Raw genomic sequence first — 20502 nt, 5'->3', positions numbered from 1 at the left:
CCATGTATCCCGGATGTATATTTACTGATGCTGGAATTGCTGTGCACTCAAAATTCTTCCATCATCATGGTCTGGCACATAGTGAACACTTTGTTTGATTGAATCACCTTCGGCACTCTTTATACATGGAATCATTCCATTTGAATTAAAAAACATATGTAAATATACCCAACTCTCAGTCTCTGATGAAGGTATCAGAATACTGGAAACGCGTCGGGTATCAGAGTACACCACCCTTTGGAGAGTACATATGATGATCTGTTATTGTGTATTTTTTGTTCTGTTTTTTGTTTGATGAATTTTGCAATGTGTAGACGGTACACGTCTTTTTACTCTATATCATTAAAAGATACTTTTTACCATTGAGTTGGTGGTCTGTTAAAATCCCATTCAGGGGGTATTTTTTCTTGTTTCTGATGCGGACGTGAAGACGCCATTGTGCATGCCCAGGGAACCAAGTCAGACCCTGCAACTACAACACCCAGGAGTCCTTTCGGCAGTGGGAGGGCCCCAGGCAGGGCGCCAACACAATGGGAGATCATGACCAGAGCGAGATCCTCCCTAACAGCTCGCAGACCAAGGGGAAGTAGGCGAAAAGATGTTAAACACACTGTGGGTGGAAATACAGTGAAAGGGGGATGCCTAAAGCATGACCTGGGGGCATGAGGGTCCCTGGCAAAGTGCGGCACTAGAAGTGCATAGAGCGAAAAAATCACTAGATGCCCTGGGCGTCCATATGACTACTATGGACAGTCTCCTGGGGAAAAGAAAGTAAACGGAAGGCAGCAGTGGACTGGGAAGAAGTAAAAACGGGGCAGCAGGCTAACGACAGGCACACCACACAGGACCACCCACAACCGTGACCTGTCGAAATGGCAAGCATATATTCTGTATACAAATTAGAAATGGTAATAAACAAATAACATATGAAACATATCATCAGATCCAGTAATATATACAATCATATAAATACATGGTAGATATGTGTGTGTATATATATATATATATATATATATATATATATATATATATATATACTGTATATTTTTTTTCTCTTTTTTAATGTCATATTAAAGGCTTGAAGCTCAGGCTTTCATTAAATCCTGGAAATACAGTGGCTCTAAGGTCATAAATCCAGTGGGCTTCAAGCTGGAGCAGTGTCTTATCGGCACTGCCCCCCCTTGAGTCCAAGGGAACATGTTCCAATGCCAGGAATTTAATTACATTGGGAAATGCCAATGTGTCTAATAATAGCAGTATCCATCTTTTTTTCCCAATGGGTTTAATATGGTCTCTTATCCGTTTAAAAAAATGGTCGCTTAGTCTTCCCAATGTAGAAGCCACCGCATAAACACTGGGCCAAGTAAATGACTTCAGGTGATTGGCAGGTGACTCTAAATTTGATGGAATGCCAATTACCATTGGGAAGTTTAAACTTAGACTTGTGGTCAACAAACTGGCAGATATCACAGTGGCGGCAAGGAAATGTGCCAGAATTGGCCCGAATCTCAGATAGAGGTATAGTGTCAAAATGGCTATGGACTAAGTGGTCTTTTAATGACAGAGCACGTCTGAAAGTGATTTCTGGAAATTCTCTGATATATTTCTTTACAACAGGATCTGCTGGCAAAAGCAGCCAAAACTTGTTCAGAACTTTTCTGATTTCAGTATGTTGGTTTGAATAATGAGTAATAACTCTTACTGTGTCAGCTTTAATCGAATGTTTATAAGAGAAGATCAGAGAATTTCTATCTTTTGCATTAACCTGTTATAGGCTTTTTTAAGTATAGATCTTTTGCAGCCCTTTGAAAATCTGAATCCTTACTGCAATTGCACTTGAGCCGTAGGTACTGGCTGTATGGAATACTTTTTAATAGTGGGTCTGGATGGGAACTTCTGGCATGGAGAATAGTATTGCCCGCAGAGGGCTTCCTATACAGTGAAGAATCCAGCTTTCCATTTTCATCAATTGAAATAACTAAATCTAAAAAAAAATAATGTTAGTTTGGCTGCAGTTCATGGTAAATCTAAGATTGAAGTCATTGATAGAAATCAAACTTAGAAATTGCCTTAGTTCCGATTCAGTTCCCGACCAAAAAATAAGTACATCGTCAATATAACAATGCCATGAAATAATTTTCTCCAGTAAATGAGTTAAATCATCTCTTAAAAAGAAATCTCTTTCCCACCCCCCCAGGTACAGGTTAGCATACGATGGGGCACATTTAGTCCCCATCGCAACCCCCTGCACATGGAGGTAGTGGGAAGAGCCAAACAGAAAAACATTGTGTTTCAAAATATAACCATGTAGTTTGAGAACAAACTGGTTATACCTAGAAGAAGAAGGACCCCTTTCACTTAAATGACTCTGTACCACTTCAATACCCTTATCATGGGGAATAGCATTATATAGATTCTCAATGTCAAGGGCTACAAGCCAGGTATTGGGGGGGAGATGTATACCCAAAATGGTTTTTAATAAGTTCATAAATTGTATCTTTAATATAAGAAAATAGCAATGTCACATGGGGGTAAAGGTAACTGTCCACCAGGGAACTAGCATTTTCAATAAGGCTGGAACAGCCAGAAATTATCAGATGTCCGGGGGGTTCAGTAAGGGACTTATGTATCTTGGGTAGGGCATAAAATGTGGGGATTTTTGGATCCTTGATATTTAAAAAATTCCAGGTGTTCTGATCAATAATCCCCTGTTGATAAGCTTTGAGAATAATTGTGAGATATTGAATACAAAAGTTATCAATGACTGTTTTTGAAATGGGTCGATACCAATCTGGATTTGAAAGGATAGTCACATACTGGGGTACTTCCATAATAACCAAATTTCCCCCCTTGTCGGCGGGTTTGATGATTATTTCCGAGTTGGTTTGAAGTGATTTGATAACATCTTTTTGTTGTGAAGTTAGGTTGAAGGGCCCTGAAGAGATGAATTTAGAATCTTCAATAGATTGAGAGGTTTGTTGAATAAAGGCCCAAATGTTGTTACTTGTTTAGCTTGGCCTTTTTCTGTCCTCTGTGACTACACAGGAATTTCGTCTGTTGCGGTACTAGGCAGTTGTTGATTCTTGCGGGGTAAGCAGGCTCTTTGTAATGCCAAGCATGTGTTGTGATGTATATTTTCTTATATATGTATCGTATTAGTTATTTTTTTTTTGGATCCTTGTTTATGTTTATTTTTTGTTTCCATATATGTACAGTTTTTCTCAACATTCTTCTCTCAGTTTGCACATCCCCTGAAGAAGCATTACAGTGAAACATGTCGGGATAATGTGCAACCCCTCTTTTCAACTCAAACTGCTTGTTATGACCACCATTTATTTGAATCACTGCCTATTTTTGTCCATGTTTTTTTTAACTTTGATCTTATTACAATTATAATAGAAAAAATAAACTTTTATTATTACAATTTTCTCTCATTTTTACTTATTCCTACTGCACGTTAAAATCACTTTTTTTCTCTCCCATTTAACTCATCTTTTCATTGGAATGTGGTGCCTATTACATTGGGTGTTTCACCAATAATTGGACACAACCTATATATTAACAAGAGCCCTGCCCTGAGGAGCTACATCAACAACCTCATCTAAAACTATCATTCAAACCATCCTTTCCACTCCTGCAAGACCTCCTGCTCTCTAGCTCCCTCGACACCTTCTCCTATGCTCTCCTCCAAGACTACTTCAGAGATTCTTTCATCCTTTTAAACATTCTAATGCAATCTGTCTGGCTATCTCCTGCTCTGTCCGTCTTCAGGCAATCCTTGAAAACTCATCTGTTCACGGAAGCCTATCCTGCCACCACCTAAAAACTATACTTTTATTTTCTCATTAGCTCATCCAATACAGTTATTACCTTTTGTATCACTTGCAGCCTCTTTTTAGATTGTGAGCTCCCATGAGCAAGGCCCTCCTAACCCTCTTGCATTAAATTATATTGTAACTGTACTGTTTCCCTTTATTTTGTAAAGCACTGTGCAAACAGTTGGTGCTATATAAATCCTGTAGAATAATTATAACAAACCCAAAATGTTTGGTCAAAGTACCTTCTAACGTTTCTATACAAAAAAAATTCTAAAAAATAACCTACAGACTATTGCACTATACTGTTTTACCTGCTTAAATCTGTTAATATTAAAACTGTGATTAAACTTGTTGAAAAAATGTATAGCTTCAGCCATAGTTTTTACTCCAATATACATTCGTACAGATTCTTCGCAAAGCATATTTCCTTCAATTTGTGGAAAAAAGATTCTTATGAAACTCTGGCTAGAAATAGTAAAGTTTTGGAAATAAATATTTTTCCCATTTTGAGTTGATGTTATATTGTAAAATGTAATTATCACATTTTCCAGCAACAGTCCAGTTTGTGAATGTCTTGATAATAGATTGTCATCAAACGGACGGACTTCAATAAGAATTTGCGGATCAAACAACTGTAAAGACAAACTTGTTATAAAACTTGTCAAAATGGTTATCACCTTGATTTCACCTGAAGTCCAGCCTGGAGGAAGGATAAGCATATTGTTTCTATTGACCTGAGAGTATTCATAAAGGTATCCCCGAGCATTGCTTGTGAAGGATCCACAAAGTATTAAAACTTTAGAATGCACTTTAATAAGTGTGTCTTTCCACTGATTTATTGTAGCGGAATTCACAGTCATTCTTTTTTCAAAAGCCACACAAATCTCCTGGGAAGCCAAATTTCTCTTCAGAATTTGCACTTCATTCTCTCCGGTATCATTGTCTGAAAAAAGTATTCCAACCCAATTCCAGCCAAAATGTTTCACTAGTTTGGCAATTGCTAAATAATAGACATAATCATTCTGAACGGTCCTGAAAACATGCGGGTAAAGGAGTCTGTCACTTAATGAGTAATCAGTGGCTCCATAGCTGATCTGAAAGGAGAAGGATTAACTATTAACAGGGCTGGCACCAGCATAAGGCTGCTTAGACAGCCGCTTTAGGGCATCAGAATGGGGAGTGGCACTGGTGGAGCTTTGATGGGCGCAATGGTGACCCTGACTATTAACTATAATGTTACTATATTTAAAAGTTACATTCATATCCAGTTGGCACTAAAATTATAATTAGAGTCTTCACTGTACAAATATTTAAAAATACAACTGATCTTTTAGATTAAATCAGCTAAATACATATCAGGTGCATTAAAACAAAACATTTATTGCTATATACTGTAGAAAAGCCAGGCCCTGCCAGCATGCTGTAGAGAAGGATCCTTGCTCTCTGTGTTGAAACAGTGGTCTACCTGCAGAGGTATGATATGCCCCTGGTTGAGTCAGATCTGTGACTCTCCAATCAGCAAGGGTCATAAGTATTATATGATATAGCTTGGGATTATCAGTGGACATGTTGGACCCCTGCAGAGAGACCACTGTTTTCACACAGAGAACAGTGACCTTTCTCTGCAGCAGGCTGGCAGGGGATAGGCGTCCCTACTCAGGCTAAATTATACATACCCAGAAAAATTATGCAAATCAGGAGAACCGAGATCAACCTGACTTTACTTGTGATCTGCTTGCTTTGAATCACCAATTCTGGCTAGCCAGAAAAAACAGTTTACCCTCATTTTCAGAAGAAGTCAGCAAAAGATAAACTATGTTTCTCTCAGTATATATATGCATAAAGATATAATTTATAATTACAAACTCTAGCGCAGCTTTGTATTCATTTTGCTTAAATCCTAGTTGAAGCCTACTTTATATTTCTGGTGTTCCCCGTTGACAGCTGAATGTAAAAAAAACAATGCCAGCAAAAAAAAATAATAATAACAGAGCGGGGTCCCTCCCATTCCATACCAGGCACTTCAGGTGTGGTATTGATTTTAAGGGGAATCCCACACCAAAATGAAAAAAAAAAACAACATGGGGTCCCCTCAAAATCCATACCAAACCCTTATCCAAGCATACAGCTTGGCAGACCAGTAAAGGGGAGGGGGGCATCCTCCCTCCTGAACCATACCAGGCCACATTCCCTCAACATGGGGGGGTGCTTTGGGGTAGGGGGCTCCCCTCCAAAGCACCTAGTCTCCATGTTGATGAGGACAAGGACCTTTTCCCACAGCCCTGGCCCAGTGGTTTTGGGGGTGTGGGGAGGAACTTTCGGAATCTTGTAGCCCCATTAACAAGAGGGCCCCCAGATTCAGCCCCCCTATGTGAATGAGTATGGGTTACACACAGAACACACAGTTTTTGACAAGTCCTTTATTAAAAAAAACAACACCATGTCCTCCAGTGTAGATCCATCATCAATCACAATGAACGCCGGTTGCCACCCCCCCCCAAAAAAAGGTCCTCACGCGATGAAGGCTCCCGTCATCTGACAGCTCTGCTGCCTCCCACCACTAATAAACTAAAGGGCAGGGGCACCCGGTGATTTCACTGTATAGTGCCCTTGTGACATCATTTTTTACTATATACCCATGGGGGGACAGGACCTGGGGGCCCCATTGTTGAAGGGGGCTTCAAGATTCCCATAAGCCCTCTGCCTGCAGACTCCCACAACCACCGGCCAGAGTTTTGGGGAAGAGGCCCTTTGTACCCATCAACATGAGAACAAGGTGATTTAGTGATGTCACCGTATGGCCCTGCCCCCTGGTGATATCATCGACTAGGGCATGCTGGGTACTAGACATGCTACATGTTTTTTTTGCTCTTTAGCGCCACCCTTTGGGCTCCTTCTGCTAATTTCATGTTAGTAGAAGTTTGGTGAGTGTTGATTCGTGCTTTTCTTTTCGCGTTTTTCATTTTGTGCTTTTCAGTTAGTTTCTGAATGGCCGTTCGTCAACCAGACATGTTGCAGAATTGGAGGAGATAACAAGTTATTTATTATTGGCCTTGGAGTTATTGCTTTGACTTTTTTTTGGTTGAATAATGATTTGATTTGGTATATTTTCTTTACTTTTGGATGCATAGAATGCACTATTTGGTTAAGTTCTATTGGCAGATAGCATGTCTATTTTTTTTTAATGCGCAATAAAAAAATTGTGGAGAATAATACTTGGCTATGTGTTTTACTTCAAATGACAGTTTGGGAGTAGGCAGCTACATTTAAAAAAATACAATGTAAAATTAACAAGGGACACCAACATAGTTGTATCTTTGTTCTTAAAAACTACGGGATAATGGTGTTGTGGTAACTTACACAATTAAAAAAAAAATAATAATATTATTCTTGATATCACTAGAAAAAAAAAGCCTTTGAAAATTTGTTTGCAATAACTCCATCAGTATCACCAGCAAAGCAGCTTCATTATTATCCCATTAAAGAAGAAGAGAATTGTGTGCTGCATTTGGAGACTTCATAATTTGCCACGTCACGAATGTTAATTCTCCATTACAAATGCTAGTTTACAAGACCGACTGCTTCTGCTTCTGAGCATGCATGTTTGTACTTTGGACTTTTGTCCGACGGATTGTGTACACATGATCGGAAAGTCCGACAACACACATTTATTGGTGGAAAATTTGAGAACATGCTAGCCAACATTTGTTGGTGGAAAGTCTGACAACAATTGTCCGATGGAGTATACACATGGTCAGATTGTCCGCCAACAACCTCACATCCAACATTTCCCATCGGAAAGTGCGATCGTGGGTACGGGGCTTTAGAGTTTATATACACTTTAACTTTCACAGACTGTCATGTTTTTGTAAAATGTATATTGTTTTCTCTGTTGACTTAGAATATTATTACAAATATACAAGTACTTTTCACTCACCTGTGTGTATCTGTAAAGTCCAAGGATTTGGGCAATTGGGATTGTAGTGGGTGAATAGTGATCTCCAATAACACCAGCCAGCTTGCCTTGTCCTTTACAGGAATAATTAGGAAATGTCCCATTTGGTCCAGATAAGATCTGCAGAACACTCTGTACACCCTTCCTGGGTTCCAACCATGAATCAAATAGATGGAAGCCTAAAGTGATATTGGGTAAGATATCTGGATCCTGGTTAATATTATCAATTGCGTAAAGGAAAGCTAGGAGGTTCACGAAATACCAGAAAGATGGGCTACAAAAAGATTTTTTCCAAAATAGTACATTAACAATTTCTATACAGATATGTCAAATGTTTTAAAAATATTCATACATGTGATCAGCATTAAATTCAGGGGGAAAAGCTTTTGGGCAATGCTTTCTGGGGAATGAATAAAACAGCAGAAACAATGTTGAATTAATGCTAAGTTTCACAAAGCAGGTCTGTAAATGAAAGTCTCACCACTGAATGTTTAAACCAATCATGTGGCCTTTAAAGATCCAGAACACCTACTTGTGGACTGTTTTGGTATATTCTGCATAGGTCTGGCAGGTAGTGATCAGCCAAACTGCCTGTTCAGTTCAGCAGGTGTTCGGTGAACTTCGTTGAAACCAGTTAAATTGAAAATGCTAATTTTCTGCTCTAATAGGCAAGAAGGTGTAAAAAAAGGGAGTGGGAGAGAACTGCCTTTGAGAACAATGCAAGGTGAGGCGCAATCCTGGGAGGTTGTCATATGACATCCTGCCAGAAAAACAATGCTCCCATCCGACCATCATTTACCAATAGGCTGGGCGGGAAGGCATTAAAGTGAACCCATTTGAGTCTCGCATGGATTTTAAGAGGGTACTTCACAAAAAAAATAAAAATAAAAAACAAAAAAAAAAGCATGAGGTTCCCCAGGATATACTGTACATACCAGACCCTTTGATTTTGGTACAGATTTTAAGGGGCCTCCACGCAAAAAAAAGTGAATTCCCCCTAAAACCCCCCAAAACCCGGAAGCCCCCTATAACAAGGAGTCCCACCCCCCCCCCCCCAGGTGAATGAGTATGGGGTACATTGTACCTCTACTCATTCACTAAAAAAAGTGTCAAAATAAATATAAAAAAAAACATTCCCCCCTTTCCTGAGCTGTCGGGCTGCATGCTCAGATAAGGGTCTGGATTTGGGGGGGACCCCATGCCATTTTTTTTTTCATTTTGGCATGGGGTTCTCCTTAAAATCCATACCAAACCCAAAGGGCCTGATATGAATTGGGGGTCCCTCCATGGCGTTTTTTTTTTTTTACGTTTTTGTATTGCCGGCATTGTTATGTTTACATTTCAGCTGTCAGTGGGAAAGCCCGCTGACAGCTGATGAGTCATTGTTTTTTCAGGTTGGGGGGTGGCTTCCTGGCCCGCTGCTTAACAACCAGCTATTTTTCACACAGAATTTGAATTGGTCGTTCATTTTTTAACCAATCCGAATGCTAATCGTTTTGGAATTTGTTAGAAAACAAATAAAACAAATTTGAATGATTTTTAATGAAAATTGTTACTATTTCATTTGGAGATTCCAATACATTTGAATCTCAAAATAACCAAACATTTGTCTGAATTTGGATTCGGGCCGAAACTAATTTCACATGAGAAGGGACACTGACAGCGGATAGACAATGTAGTTTCCCAAGTATGTGTGTATGATATTTATTTTCTAACAATTCTCATAGCCCTGAATATTCTGCTTCCTAAGAAGACATCTCCTATTTTTTTTAAGTTGTCACCCTCAGCTGGTGCCATTTCCTGGGGGAGGGAGTTTTCACATTTTTACTGCTCCTTTATTCTAACTTCAGCTCATGGCCACATGTCCTCTTAACCTTAGAGTAAACAATTTCTCACAGTTATTGGAGCCACCCTTGACATATTTGTACATTGTAATCTTATCCCCGCTTAAATGATTCTTCTTCAGAGAGAATAACTGTAATCTATGTAATAGATTCTCATAGCTGAGATCCTCCACCCATCTTATTATTTGTTTTGCCCTAAGCTGAAGTCTTTCTAATTCAGCAATGTCTTTCCTGAGGATTGGTGATCAAAACTGAACTGCATATTGTCTTCTTGGAGAGAGTTATTTGACAGATAGAAATAGTGTTATCTGTGTGTTATACATATATACAGTATCTCGCAAAAGTGAGTACACCCCTCACATTTTTGTAAATATTTTATTAGATCTTTTCATGTGACAACACTGAAGAAATAACACTTTTCTTTGCTGCTGCTGCTGTATAACAGTGTAAATTTGCTGTCCCCTCAAAATAACTCAACACACAGCCATTAATGTCTAAACTGCTGCAACAAAAATGAGCACAGCCCTAAGTGAAAATGTCCAAATTGGGCCCAAAGAGTCAATATTTTGTGTGGCCACCATTATTTTCCAGCACTAATTTAACCCTCTTGGGTATGGAATTCACCAGAGCTTCACAGGTTGCCACTGGAGTCCTCTTCCACTCCTCCATGACGACATCACGGAGCTGGTGGATGTTAGAGACCTTGCACTCCTCCACCTTCCATTTGGGGGTGCCCCACAGATGCTCAATAAGGTTTAGGTCTGGAGACATGCTTGGCCAGTCCATCACCTTTACCCTCAGCTTCTTTAGCAATGCAGTGGTCGTTTTGGAGGTGTGTTTGGGGTCATTATCATGTTGGAATACTGCCCTGCGGCCCAGTCTCTGAAGGGAGGGGATCATGCTCTGCTTCAGTATATCACAGTACATGTTGACATTCATGGTTCCCTCAATGAACTGTAGCTCCCCAGTGCCGGCAGCACTAATGCAGCCCCAGACAATGACACTCCCAACACCATGCATGACTGTAGGCAACACACACTTGTCTTTGTACTCCTCACCTGGTTGCCGCCACACACGCTTGACACCATCTGAACCAAATAAGTTTATCTTGGTCTCATCAGACCACAGGACATGGTTCCAGTAACCCATGTCCTTAGTCTGCTTGTCTTCAGCAAACAGTCTGCTGGCTTTCTTGTGCATCATCTTTAGAAGAGGCTTCCTTCTGGGATGACAGCCATGCAGACCAATTTGATACAGTGTGCGGCATCTGGTCTGAGCACTGACAGGCTGACCTCCCCCCACCCCTTCAATCTCTGCAGCAATGCTGGCAGCACTCATATGTCTATTTCCCAAAGACAACCTCTGGATATGATGCTGAGCATGTACACTCAACTTCTTTGGTATACCATAGTGAGGCAGTTTTTGACAATTCCTTTATTAAAAAAATTTTAAAAAAAAGTCCCGCCATGTAGATCCATCATCAATTACAATGCCCACAGCCCAGGGTTATGGGGAAGAGTTGCATGGGTGGGTCATGCTGGATCATGTGAAATCATGCTGTGTTGGTGATATCACAAGAGGGTGGTGCCACCAGCTGACGTCACCAGATGGCCCTGCCCTTTACCTATATAAGAACTGTCACACAGCGGAGCAGTTATTTGCTGGTTAGCCTTCATCCAGCTGTTTGCTGTAATATTCCATCGTAATTCTGTTTTTACTCATTGCTTTTTCTTCTGCTATATATCTTTCTTCTTCATTCTTCCTATTGCTTTCCATCATATTTATTTTTATTTTGCCTCTCCTGTTCTCCTTGTCTCCTTTTGAGATTGGTACCCCCTTTTTTAGAGCCACATATATATATTTCTGGAGATTAGCCACAGCCACCACTCCCCTCTCACTGTCATTACATTGACACATATTTGTACACTGCTTTATTAATGGGTATATCTATTTCTTTGGTGACTTTATTTGTTTGTGGCTATGTGATTGTAAAAATGTAATTATTTATTTGATTATAATGTCATTAGATATTAAATATTATTTACCAAGGGCTATTTTTTTATAAATCTACTTAAAGAAGGGATAGCTTGGGGTTCTGTTTCCACTTCTGTTTCCACTATTGCATCCCCAAAGTCGCAAGAATAACACTGCGACTTTGCAATGCGATTTTTTGATGCGATGTCAAGCGACTGGTGAAAACCATGTGAGTACAAGTCGCACCGAAGTCAGAACAAAGTAGTGCAAAAACCTTTTTTGGAGTCGCTGTGACTTGAATTGCACCAATTGGAACTAGCACCATTGAAATACATTGGTTTTGATTTGTCATGCAACTTCACATGTGTCAAGTCACACGACAACTTACAGTAGTGGAAAGGGAAACCTTAGCAGAGCCTTAATGTTGTAGCAGTTCAAAATCATTGTGCATCATGCACCGTTTTTTATGCTTGGGTGATAGACGTTTTGGTCGCTTTCCTTGTCGCATATGCTGGTCCATGTTGATTTTACTTTAAATGGGATTTTATACGATTATGGTATGTTTTGTTGCACTTGATGTCTTTTTTCAAGCAAAAATTATTTTATTTTTATATGCTTTGATATATAGTTTCTCCAGTGGGGGGGGGGCACTTTTTCATTCAGTGGTGATTATGTAGATTCTAGACTCTCACAGGTGTTTTTAACTTGACCACTAATGGTACACATGTTTTGGCCATTAGGTTAAATTGTTTAAATTGTATATATGTGTCTGTTTATGTGTCTGTCTGTATATGTAGCATCTAGCTATGACTAAGCACTGTGCCTGGTGTGAAACGCGTCAGTTAGTCTGTACCCATTTGTGATGCTTTGATATCTATTTTTATACAATAAAGGTGAAATTTTTTTGAGTGCAGCTATCCAGCTATTTATTTTTTCTAGCCTTCATCACGGAAGGAGCAGTACCCCATACTCATTCACATAGGGTGCTGGGATCTGGGGGCGCAGACCCCTGCAACCACAGCTGAGAATTGTCAGGAAGAGGCCCTTGTCTCCATTAGCATATGGACAAGGTGCTTTGGGGTGGGGGGGCAAAGCACCCCCCCTTGTTGAGGGCATGTGGCCTGGTATGGTTCAGGAGGGGGGCGCTCGCTCATTCTCCCCCTTTCCTGCCAGGCTGAGTGCTTGGATAAGGATCTGGTATGGATTTTGGGGGGCAGGGGTTTATTTGCCATGGGGTTCCCTTTAAAATCCATACCAGATCCAAAGGGCCTGTTTTTTTTTTTCTGTATATTTTTAAATTGTATATTGTTGTATAGAGTCAATTTAAATGTCTTTTTTTCTTTACAAATGTCATTTTTGCTGCAGCAAGTTCTATACACAGTACAGATACACCATTTTGCAGACAGACTAAGGGGAGCCCCCAGGCACTAAATTTTAAGGAATGTTTTACTTTTATCATTTTACTTTAAACATCAGTAAAATCACTGCTCCTTTAAAAAAAAATATATTTTTTTACACTTTCATCTTGATACATGTCCCCCAGGGCAGTACCCAGGCCTTCATACCCATTTTATGGCCAATAACTTGCATATAATCCTTCAAATTGGGGACGTTTGATTTTTCATGTTCGGGTCCCATAGACTTTAATAGAGTTTGCAGGTCCAAACTTTTTCTCTGTTCAGGAGTTCTGATGCGAATCGAACAGGGGGGTGTTTGGCCCATCACTACTAAGGAAGCATCTGGCAACACTGCAAAGCATCATTAGCCTGAAAGCAAGTTTGGACCATACCCATCAGTTGGGTGGTGATAAGGAAGTGAAGACTCCAGAGCAGAATAATTGGGTAACAGTTAAATGTGGTAGAGGAAAAAGTATAAGGGAGGCCAGTCCTGAGCTGACACATCCCAAAAAATACACCCGGTTGCGTGATATTGGGGACATCCATCAAGGAGTGGCAGTGCTGGAGCAGAATGAATCCCCTAGCTGCCGGGAAACAACTCCTCCAGTAAAGATGGGGACAAGGATAAAGTAAAGTATAGACAGATTCTAATGGTAGGGGATTCAGTTATTGGAAGGACAGACAGGTCAATCTGTCACAAAGATCTCTGAAAAGTATGTTGTTTACCGGGCAACTGGGTTCAGCACATCATGGATCAGATGGACAGATTGATGGGTGGGGCTGGGGAGGACACAGCATTCATGGTACATATTGGTACTAATGACAAAGTTAGAGGAAGAGGGAGTGTCCTAAAAAAAATCAGGGATTTAGGAGCTATGCAGAAGAAATGGACCTCCATTGTGGTATTCTCAGAAATACTGCCTGTACCTTGAGCCACACCAGAGAGGAAGCAGGAGATTAGGGAACTTAACAATTGGCTGAGGAACTGGTGCAGGAAAGAGGGATTTGGGTTCCTGGAGAACTGGACTGTCTTTTCAGTCAGTTACTGGCTCTACAGTAGGGACAGACTGCACTTAAATGGGGAGGGTGCAGTTCTGCTGGGAGAGAAGATGGCCACAAATGTAGACATTTAAACTAGGTGATGGGGGCAGGGATCAGAGGAAGAGATAGCCAGCAGTGAGCAAATGACAGAGGGTGCTACTGGGGGCATTAGTAATAAGGAGGAAAAAATATGTGCTTGTACAAAATTAAAAGACATGTACACAAATGCTAGAAGTCTAACTAATAAAATGGAAAAACTGGAGCTGCTGATACACGAGGAGGACTTTGTGGAAGTATTAAAAACTTGGTTTGATAGCTCACATGACTGGCATGTCAATGTTCAGGGGTTCTCCTTGTATCGGAGGCACAGGGAAGGTAGAAGAGGGGGAGTGGTGTGTCTGTATATCAAGAATAATTTAATAGTGAATGTGAGGGATGGCATAACTAATGGGGCAAGGGAGGGGGTGGAATCCTTGTTGCTAGAGCTTCAAAGGGAAGTAGCAAATGGGAAACTAATAGTGAGCATTTGCTACAGGCCCCCTAACTTAGAGGATGAGGAGAAGTCTGATCTATCACAGTTAGAATAGCAGCAAGGCAGGGCAATGTTATCTTAATGAGGGATTTCAATTAATTGGGCAAAAGGAACTGCTAACTAATTTAAAGCTTGCCATTTCATTTCAAATGTCTTACAGGACAACTCTATGGGTCAATTGGTAGATGCTTTGACTAACAAGGTCAGCAGAATATTAGCATGCATTATAGAGCTATTTTCTCCAGAGATAAAACTAAAATTCTACCACTTTACAAGACTCTGGTTTAGCCACATCTTGTGTATGTTCTGGTCATCAGCCCTCAAGAAGGATGTGCTGCAACTGGAGAGAGTCCAGAGGCTTTATTCAACCTTACAAACTATGAAAATATGACATAAACAAATTCTTCAGGGAATAATTGAAGGAACATGCTTAGATCATTCATACTATTGCCTTGCAGTAACACAAGCCAATGACGTTAGCTGTGTTTGTGTAATTCAGTGCCAGAAATGCAGTGTGTTCTGAGGCATTGGGCACTCCATTCAAATTAAAGTAATTGTAAAGGCAGAAGGTTTTTTAACTTAATGCATTCTGTGCATTAAGATAAAAAGCCTTCTGTGTGCAGCAGCCCCCCTCAGTCCCCCCAATACTTACCTGAGGTTCCTCTAGATCCAGCAAAGTTGCAGGAGTGTCTCTGCTGCTCGGGACTCCCCTCCTCATTGGCTGGGACAACAGCGTGGCACTATTGGCTCCCTCTGCTGTCAATAAAAGTCAGCCAGCCAATAAGAAGAGAAAGGGGGCCAGGTCAGGGCTCCATGTTTGAATGGACATAGGGAGCTGTGGCTCAGCTCGGGTGCCCCCATAGCAAGCTGCTTGCAGTGGGGGCACTCAACAGGAGGGAGGGGCCAGGAGAACGGAAGAGGGACTCGAGAAGAGGAGGATTGGGGCTGCTCTGTGCAAATCCACTACACAGGGCAGGTACATAGTTAGTCAGGTTGAAAAAAGACACAAGTCCATCTAGTTCAACTATAAAAGAAAAAAAGAAAAAAATATATCATACAATCCCATATACTCAATCCTATACCCACAGTTGTTTCAGAGGAAGGAGAAAAAAAAACAGAAAAGCAGGATCCTATTTGCTACAGCAGGGGAATCTACTGAACTGGCCGGAACCACCTCTATAGGGAGTCTATTCCACATTTTCACAGATCTCACTGTGAAGAAACCTTTCCTTATTTGGAGATGAAATCTCTTTTCCTCTGGACATAAAGAGTACCCCCTTGTCCTCAGTGTTGACCGTAAAGTGAATAATAGACATGTGCACACTGAAATATTTTGTTTCAGAATTTCGTTTTCGTCAGAAAAATAAATGTATGTAGTTACTCCAGAAATTCGTTTTTATTTATTTTGTTTTTTGTTAAAAATTGCATTCGTCCGAAAATCCAAATTAATTAAGGTCGAATCTGTCATTGAAGGCTTTCACATTCATTTCTCAATCTCCAAGTGCAATGGCGGGCGCGGCATCCAATGTTGTGTCAGATATTGATATGGCATTATAATATAGAATCTATAATAATAAATCCCCCCCACAACATGGGCAGCCTCTGATGCTATCACAACACTAGCAACACTAGTATTACTATCAAGTTCACAACAATAACACAATAGCAGCAGATTATTATGAAAAAGTTACGTTGAACTGTAGCTTGCTTCACTATTGTTCTGCTGCTGTGCTTATGCTTAATTGCTAAATAATTCAGGTTCTCTGACAAATGGACCAGCTAAGATTGACTGTCTTCTGAAATGATTCAATGAGTGTGTCTCTCTGCTAGCAAATCGTAAGTGAAAGTAAGTTGGCTGTACAGGGTGTACTTACCCTGTTTCCCCAAAAATAAGACCTAGCGTGATTGTCAGTGATGGCTGCAATATAAGCCCTTCCCCCCAAATAAGCCCTAGTTAAAGTCCTTGTAGGTCTTATTTTCAGGGTAGGGCTTATTTTTGGGGAAACAGGGTAGGGCTTATTTGGGGGGTAGGGCTTATATTGCAGCCATCACCGACAATCACGCTAGGTCTTATTTTCGGGGGAAACAGGGTAGTTCTAGCTATTTTACAGCCCCTCCTCTTTGGTTACAATAGGCCAATAACATTCATCATTATTTTTATTTTACTCCCCCCACCTAATTCCAGCAGCGATCTTTTCTTTCTATGTCAAATCTTTTCTCTCTATGTCAAATTTTTTCTCTCTATGTAGAATAATCTTGGACTAAGTTAAGGTTAGGCACATTCGTCCACAGGTTCAACAGATTGTTATTGTCAGCGTCATGTCGATTCTTCTATCTATATCGAACTGTTGTTGCAACAAAAATGAAAATAAAGCATTTGTTTATGTTGGATCTTTCGGTTTTTGTATCCTGTGCTTTCGTTATCGTTTGTTAAAACGATAATGAAAATACCTGAAATTTGGACGAAAATGCATCCGGACGAAAACAAATGCACATGTCTAGTTAATAACTTAACACCAAGTTCACTATTTGGACCCCTTATATATTTATACATGGTGATCGTATTCCCCCTCATGCCCCGTACACACGGCCGGATTTTCAGACGGAAAATGTGTGATAGGACCTTGTTGTCGGAAATTCCGACCGTGTGTAGGCTCCATCACACATTTTCCATCGGATTTTCTGAAAGTTTGAGAGCTTGCTATAAAATTTTCCGACAACAAAATCCATTGTCGGAGTTTCCGATCGTGTGTACACAAATCCGACGCACAAAGTGCCATGCATGCTCAGAATAAATAAAGAGATGAAAGCTATTGGCTACTGCCCCGTTTATAGTCCCGACATATGTGTTTTACGTCACCGCGTTCAGGATGATCGGATTTTCCGACAACTTTGTGTGACCGTGTGTATGCAAGACAAGTTTGAGCCAACATCCGTCGGAAAAAATCCTAGAATTTTGTTGTCGGAATGTCTGATCAATGTCCGACCGTGTGTACGGGGCATTAATCTCCTCTTCTCAACAGTGAATAAATTCAGTTCCTCTAATCTTTCCTCATAGCTGAGCTCCCCCATGCCTCTTATCAGTTTGGTTGCCCTTCTCTGCACTTTCTCCAGTTCCCCGATATCCTTTTGAGTACTGGTGCCCAAAACTGAACTGTATATTCCAGATGAGGTCTTACTAATGATTTGTACAGGGGCAAAATTATATTTCTCTCTCTGGAGTCCATACCTCTCTTAATACAAGAAAGGACTTTGCTCGCTTTGGAAACCGCAGCTTGGAATTGCATGCTATTATTGAGCATATGATGTAACCAAAACCCCCAGATCCTTCTCCGCCATTGATTCCCCCAGTTGTACTCCCCCTAGTATGCATGATGCATGCATATTCTTAGCTCCCAAGTGCATAACTTTACATTTATCAACATTAAACCTCATTTGCCACATAGTCGCCCAATAAGGTAAGTATAACATGTTTGTTATTTTTTTTTTTTTAAACGAGACTTTACAATCACTTTAATGTTCTGCCTAAACACAAGGCACATAATGCACCACACCACAAAGTTGTGAATAGGCTAGGTAATGTTTTTTTCTAACCTGATGTATGCCGAATGTCATGGGATTGGAAGTATAGAAACAGCTTACAGCTGCATCTGTGAGTTTGTTTCAAAACTTAACTCTGGGCTAGGGATGAGCTTCGTGTTCGAGTCGAACCCATGTTTGACTCGAACATCGGCTGTTCGATCGTTCGCCGAATTGCGAACGATATGGGCCGTTCGCGCCAAATTCGTGTGGCGCGTCACGGCCCATAATTCACTGCGGCATCGCAGTGCATTGCTTGCTGATGATTGGCCAAGCATGCACTATGACCCGCATGCTTGGCCAATCACAGCGCCGCCTTAACAGAGAGCCATAATTGGCCAAAGCCAACCAGGCTTTGGCCAATTATGGCTCAGGGGATTTAGTACACGCCCCACACTATATAAGGCCGCCTGCACGGCGGCCCTGTGCAGTGTGTTCCGGTGTGCTTAGAGAGAGACAATGTCATTTCATTTGAGTTAGCTAGATTAGGCAGGACAGTCAGTCAGTTAGCTGCACTTAAAGTGTATTGTGTATATATATGCATCCCAGGTGTTGCATATATATATATATACACTGTATTCAGTTTAGCTAGATCCGTTCCTGTTATCTTCTAGACTATTTACATTTAGTGCAGTGCGTCCTGCTCACAGTGTTCAGCTAGATCCGTTCCTGTTATATTCCTACTGACAGGCAGGCTTGTCTTGTTACAGTATTTTGAAGAAAATTACTGGTGTTCTTTTGATCCTATTAGTACCACAGTCAGGCAGCTAGACTATTTACATTTAGTGCAGTGCGTCCTGCTCACAGTGTTCAGCTAGATCCGTTCCTGTTATCTTCTTACTGACAGGCAGGCTTGTCTTGTTACAGTATTTTAAAGAAAATTACTGGTGTTCTTTTGATCCTATTAGTACCACAGTCAGGCAGCTAGACTATTTACAGTTAGTGCAGTGCGTCCTGCCCACAGTGTTCTGCTAAACCTACAAGTAAGTGGGGTGCGTCCTGCTCACAGTGTTCAGCTAAACCTACAAGTTAGTGGGGTGCGTCCACCTCGCAGTGTTCAGCTAAACCTACAAGCTAGTGGGGTGCGTCCTGCTCACAGTGTTCAGCTAGATCCGTTTCTGTTATCTTCTTACTGACAGGCAGGCTTGTCTTGTTACAGTAAATACAGCTACCTGAAGAAAATTGCTGGTGTTCTTTTGATCCTATTAGTACCACAGTCAGGCAGCTAGACTATTTACAGTTAGTGCAGTGCGTCCTGCTCACAGTGTTCTGCTAAACCTACAAGTTAGTGGGGTGCGTCCTGCTCACAGTGTTCAGCTAAACCTACAAGTTAGTGGAGTGCGTCCACCTCACAGTGTTCAGCTAAACCTACAAGCTAGTGGGGTGCGTCCTGCTCACAGTGTTCAGCTAGATCCGTTCCTGTTATCTTCTTACTGACAGGCAGGCTTGTCTTGTTACAGTATTTTAAAGAAAATTGCTGGTGTTCTTTTGATCCTATTAGTACCACAGTCAGGCAGCTAGACTATTTACAGTTAGTGCAGTGCGTCCTGCTCACAGTGTTCTGCTAAACCTACAAGTTAGTGGGGTGCGTCCTGCTCACAGTGTTCAGCTAAACCTACAAGTTAGTGGGGTGCGTCCACCTCACAGTGTTCAGCTAAACCTACAAGCTAGTGGGGTGCATCCTGCTCACAGTGTTCAGCTAGATCCGTTCCTGTTATCTTCTTACTGACAGGCAGGCTTGTCTTGTTACAGTAAATACAGCTACCTGAAGAAAATTGCTGGTGTTCTTTTGATCCTATTAGTACCACAGTCAGGCAGCTAGACTATTTACAGTTAGTGCAGTGCGTCCTGCTCACAGTGTTCTGTTAAACCTACAAGTTAGTGGGGTGTGTCCTGCTCACAGTGTTCAGCTAAACCTACAAGTTAGTGGGGTGCATCCACCTCACAGTGTTCAGCTAAACCTACAAGCTAGTGGGGTGCGTCCTGCTCACAGTGTTCAGCTAGATCCGTTTCTGTTATCTTCTTACTGACAGGCAGGCTTGTCTTGTTACAGTAAATACAGCTACCTGAAGAAAATTGCTGGTGTTCTTTTGATCCTATTAGTACCACAGTCAGGCAGCTAGACTATTTACAGTTAGTGCAGTGCGTCCTGCTCACAGTGTTCTGCTAAACCTACAAGTTAGTGGGGTGCGTCCTGCTCACAGTGTTCAGCTAAACCTACAAGTTAGTGGGGTGCGTCCACCTCACAGTGTTCAGCTAAACCTACAAGCTAGTGGGGTGCATCCTGCTCACAGTGTTCAGCTAGATCCATTCCTGTTATCTTCTTACTGACAGGCAGGCTTGTCTTGTTACAGTAAATACA

General features: G+C 41.1%; 1 protein-coding gene across 1 annotated transcript in view; it reads right to left on the bottom strand.

Moving 5' to 3' along the window:
• Positions 1-20502, bottom strand: part of LOC141141232 (vomeronasal type-2 receptor 26-like) — a 144076-nt gene that overhangs the window by 55519 nt on the left and 68055 nt on the right. Inside the window, exons 2-3 of the mRNA XM_073628932.1 lie at positions 7756-8047; positions 4130-4912 (exon numbers count right to left, since the gene is read on the bottom strand). Of these exons, the coding sequence (XP_073485033.1) occupies positions 4130-4912; positions 7756-8047 (1075 nt within the window). The remainder of the gene's footprint in view (positions 1-4129; positions 4913-7755; positions 8048-20502) is intronic.

Source organism: Aquarana catesbeiana, linkage group LG01 (genome assembly GCF_042186555.1).
Source record: "Aquarana catesbeiana isolate 2022-GZ linkage group LG01, ASM4218655v1, whole genome shotgun sequence".
NCBI lineage: Eukaryota > Metazoa > Chordata > Amphibia > Anura > Ranidae > Aquarana > Aquarana catesbeiana.
The sequence above is the reverse complement of the archived record's forward strand: the minus strand, read 5'-3'. Positions and strand labels throughout refer to the sequence as shown.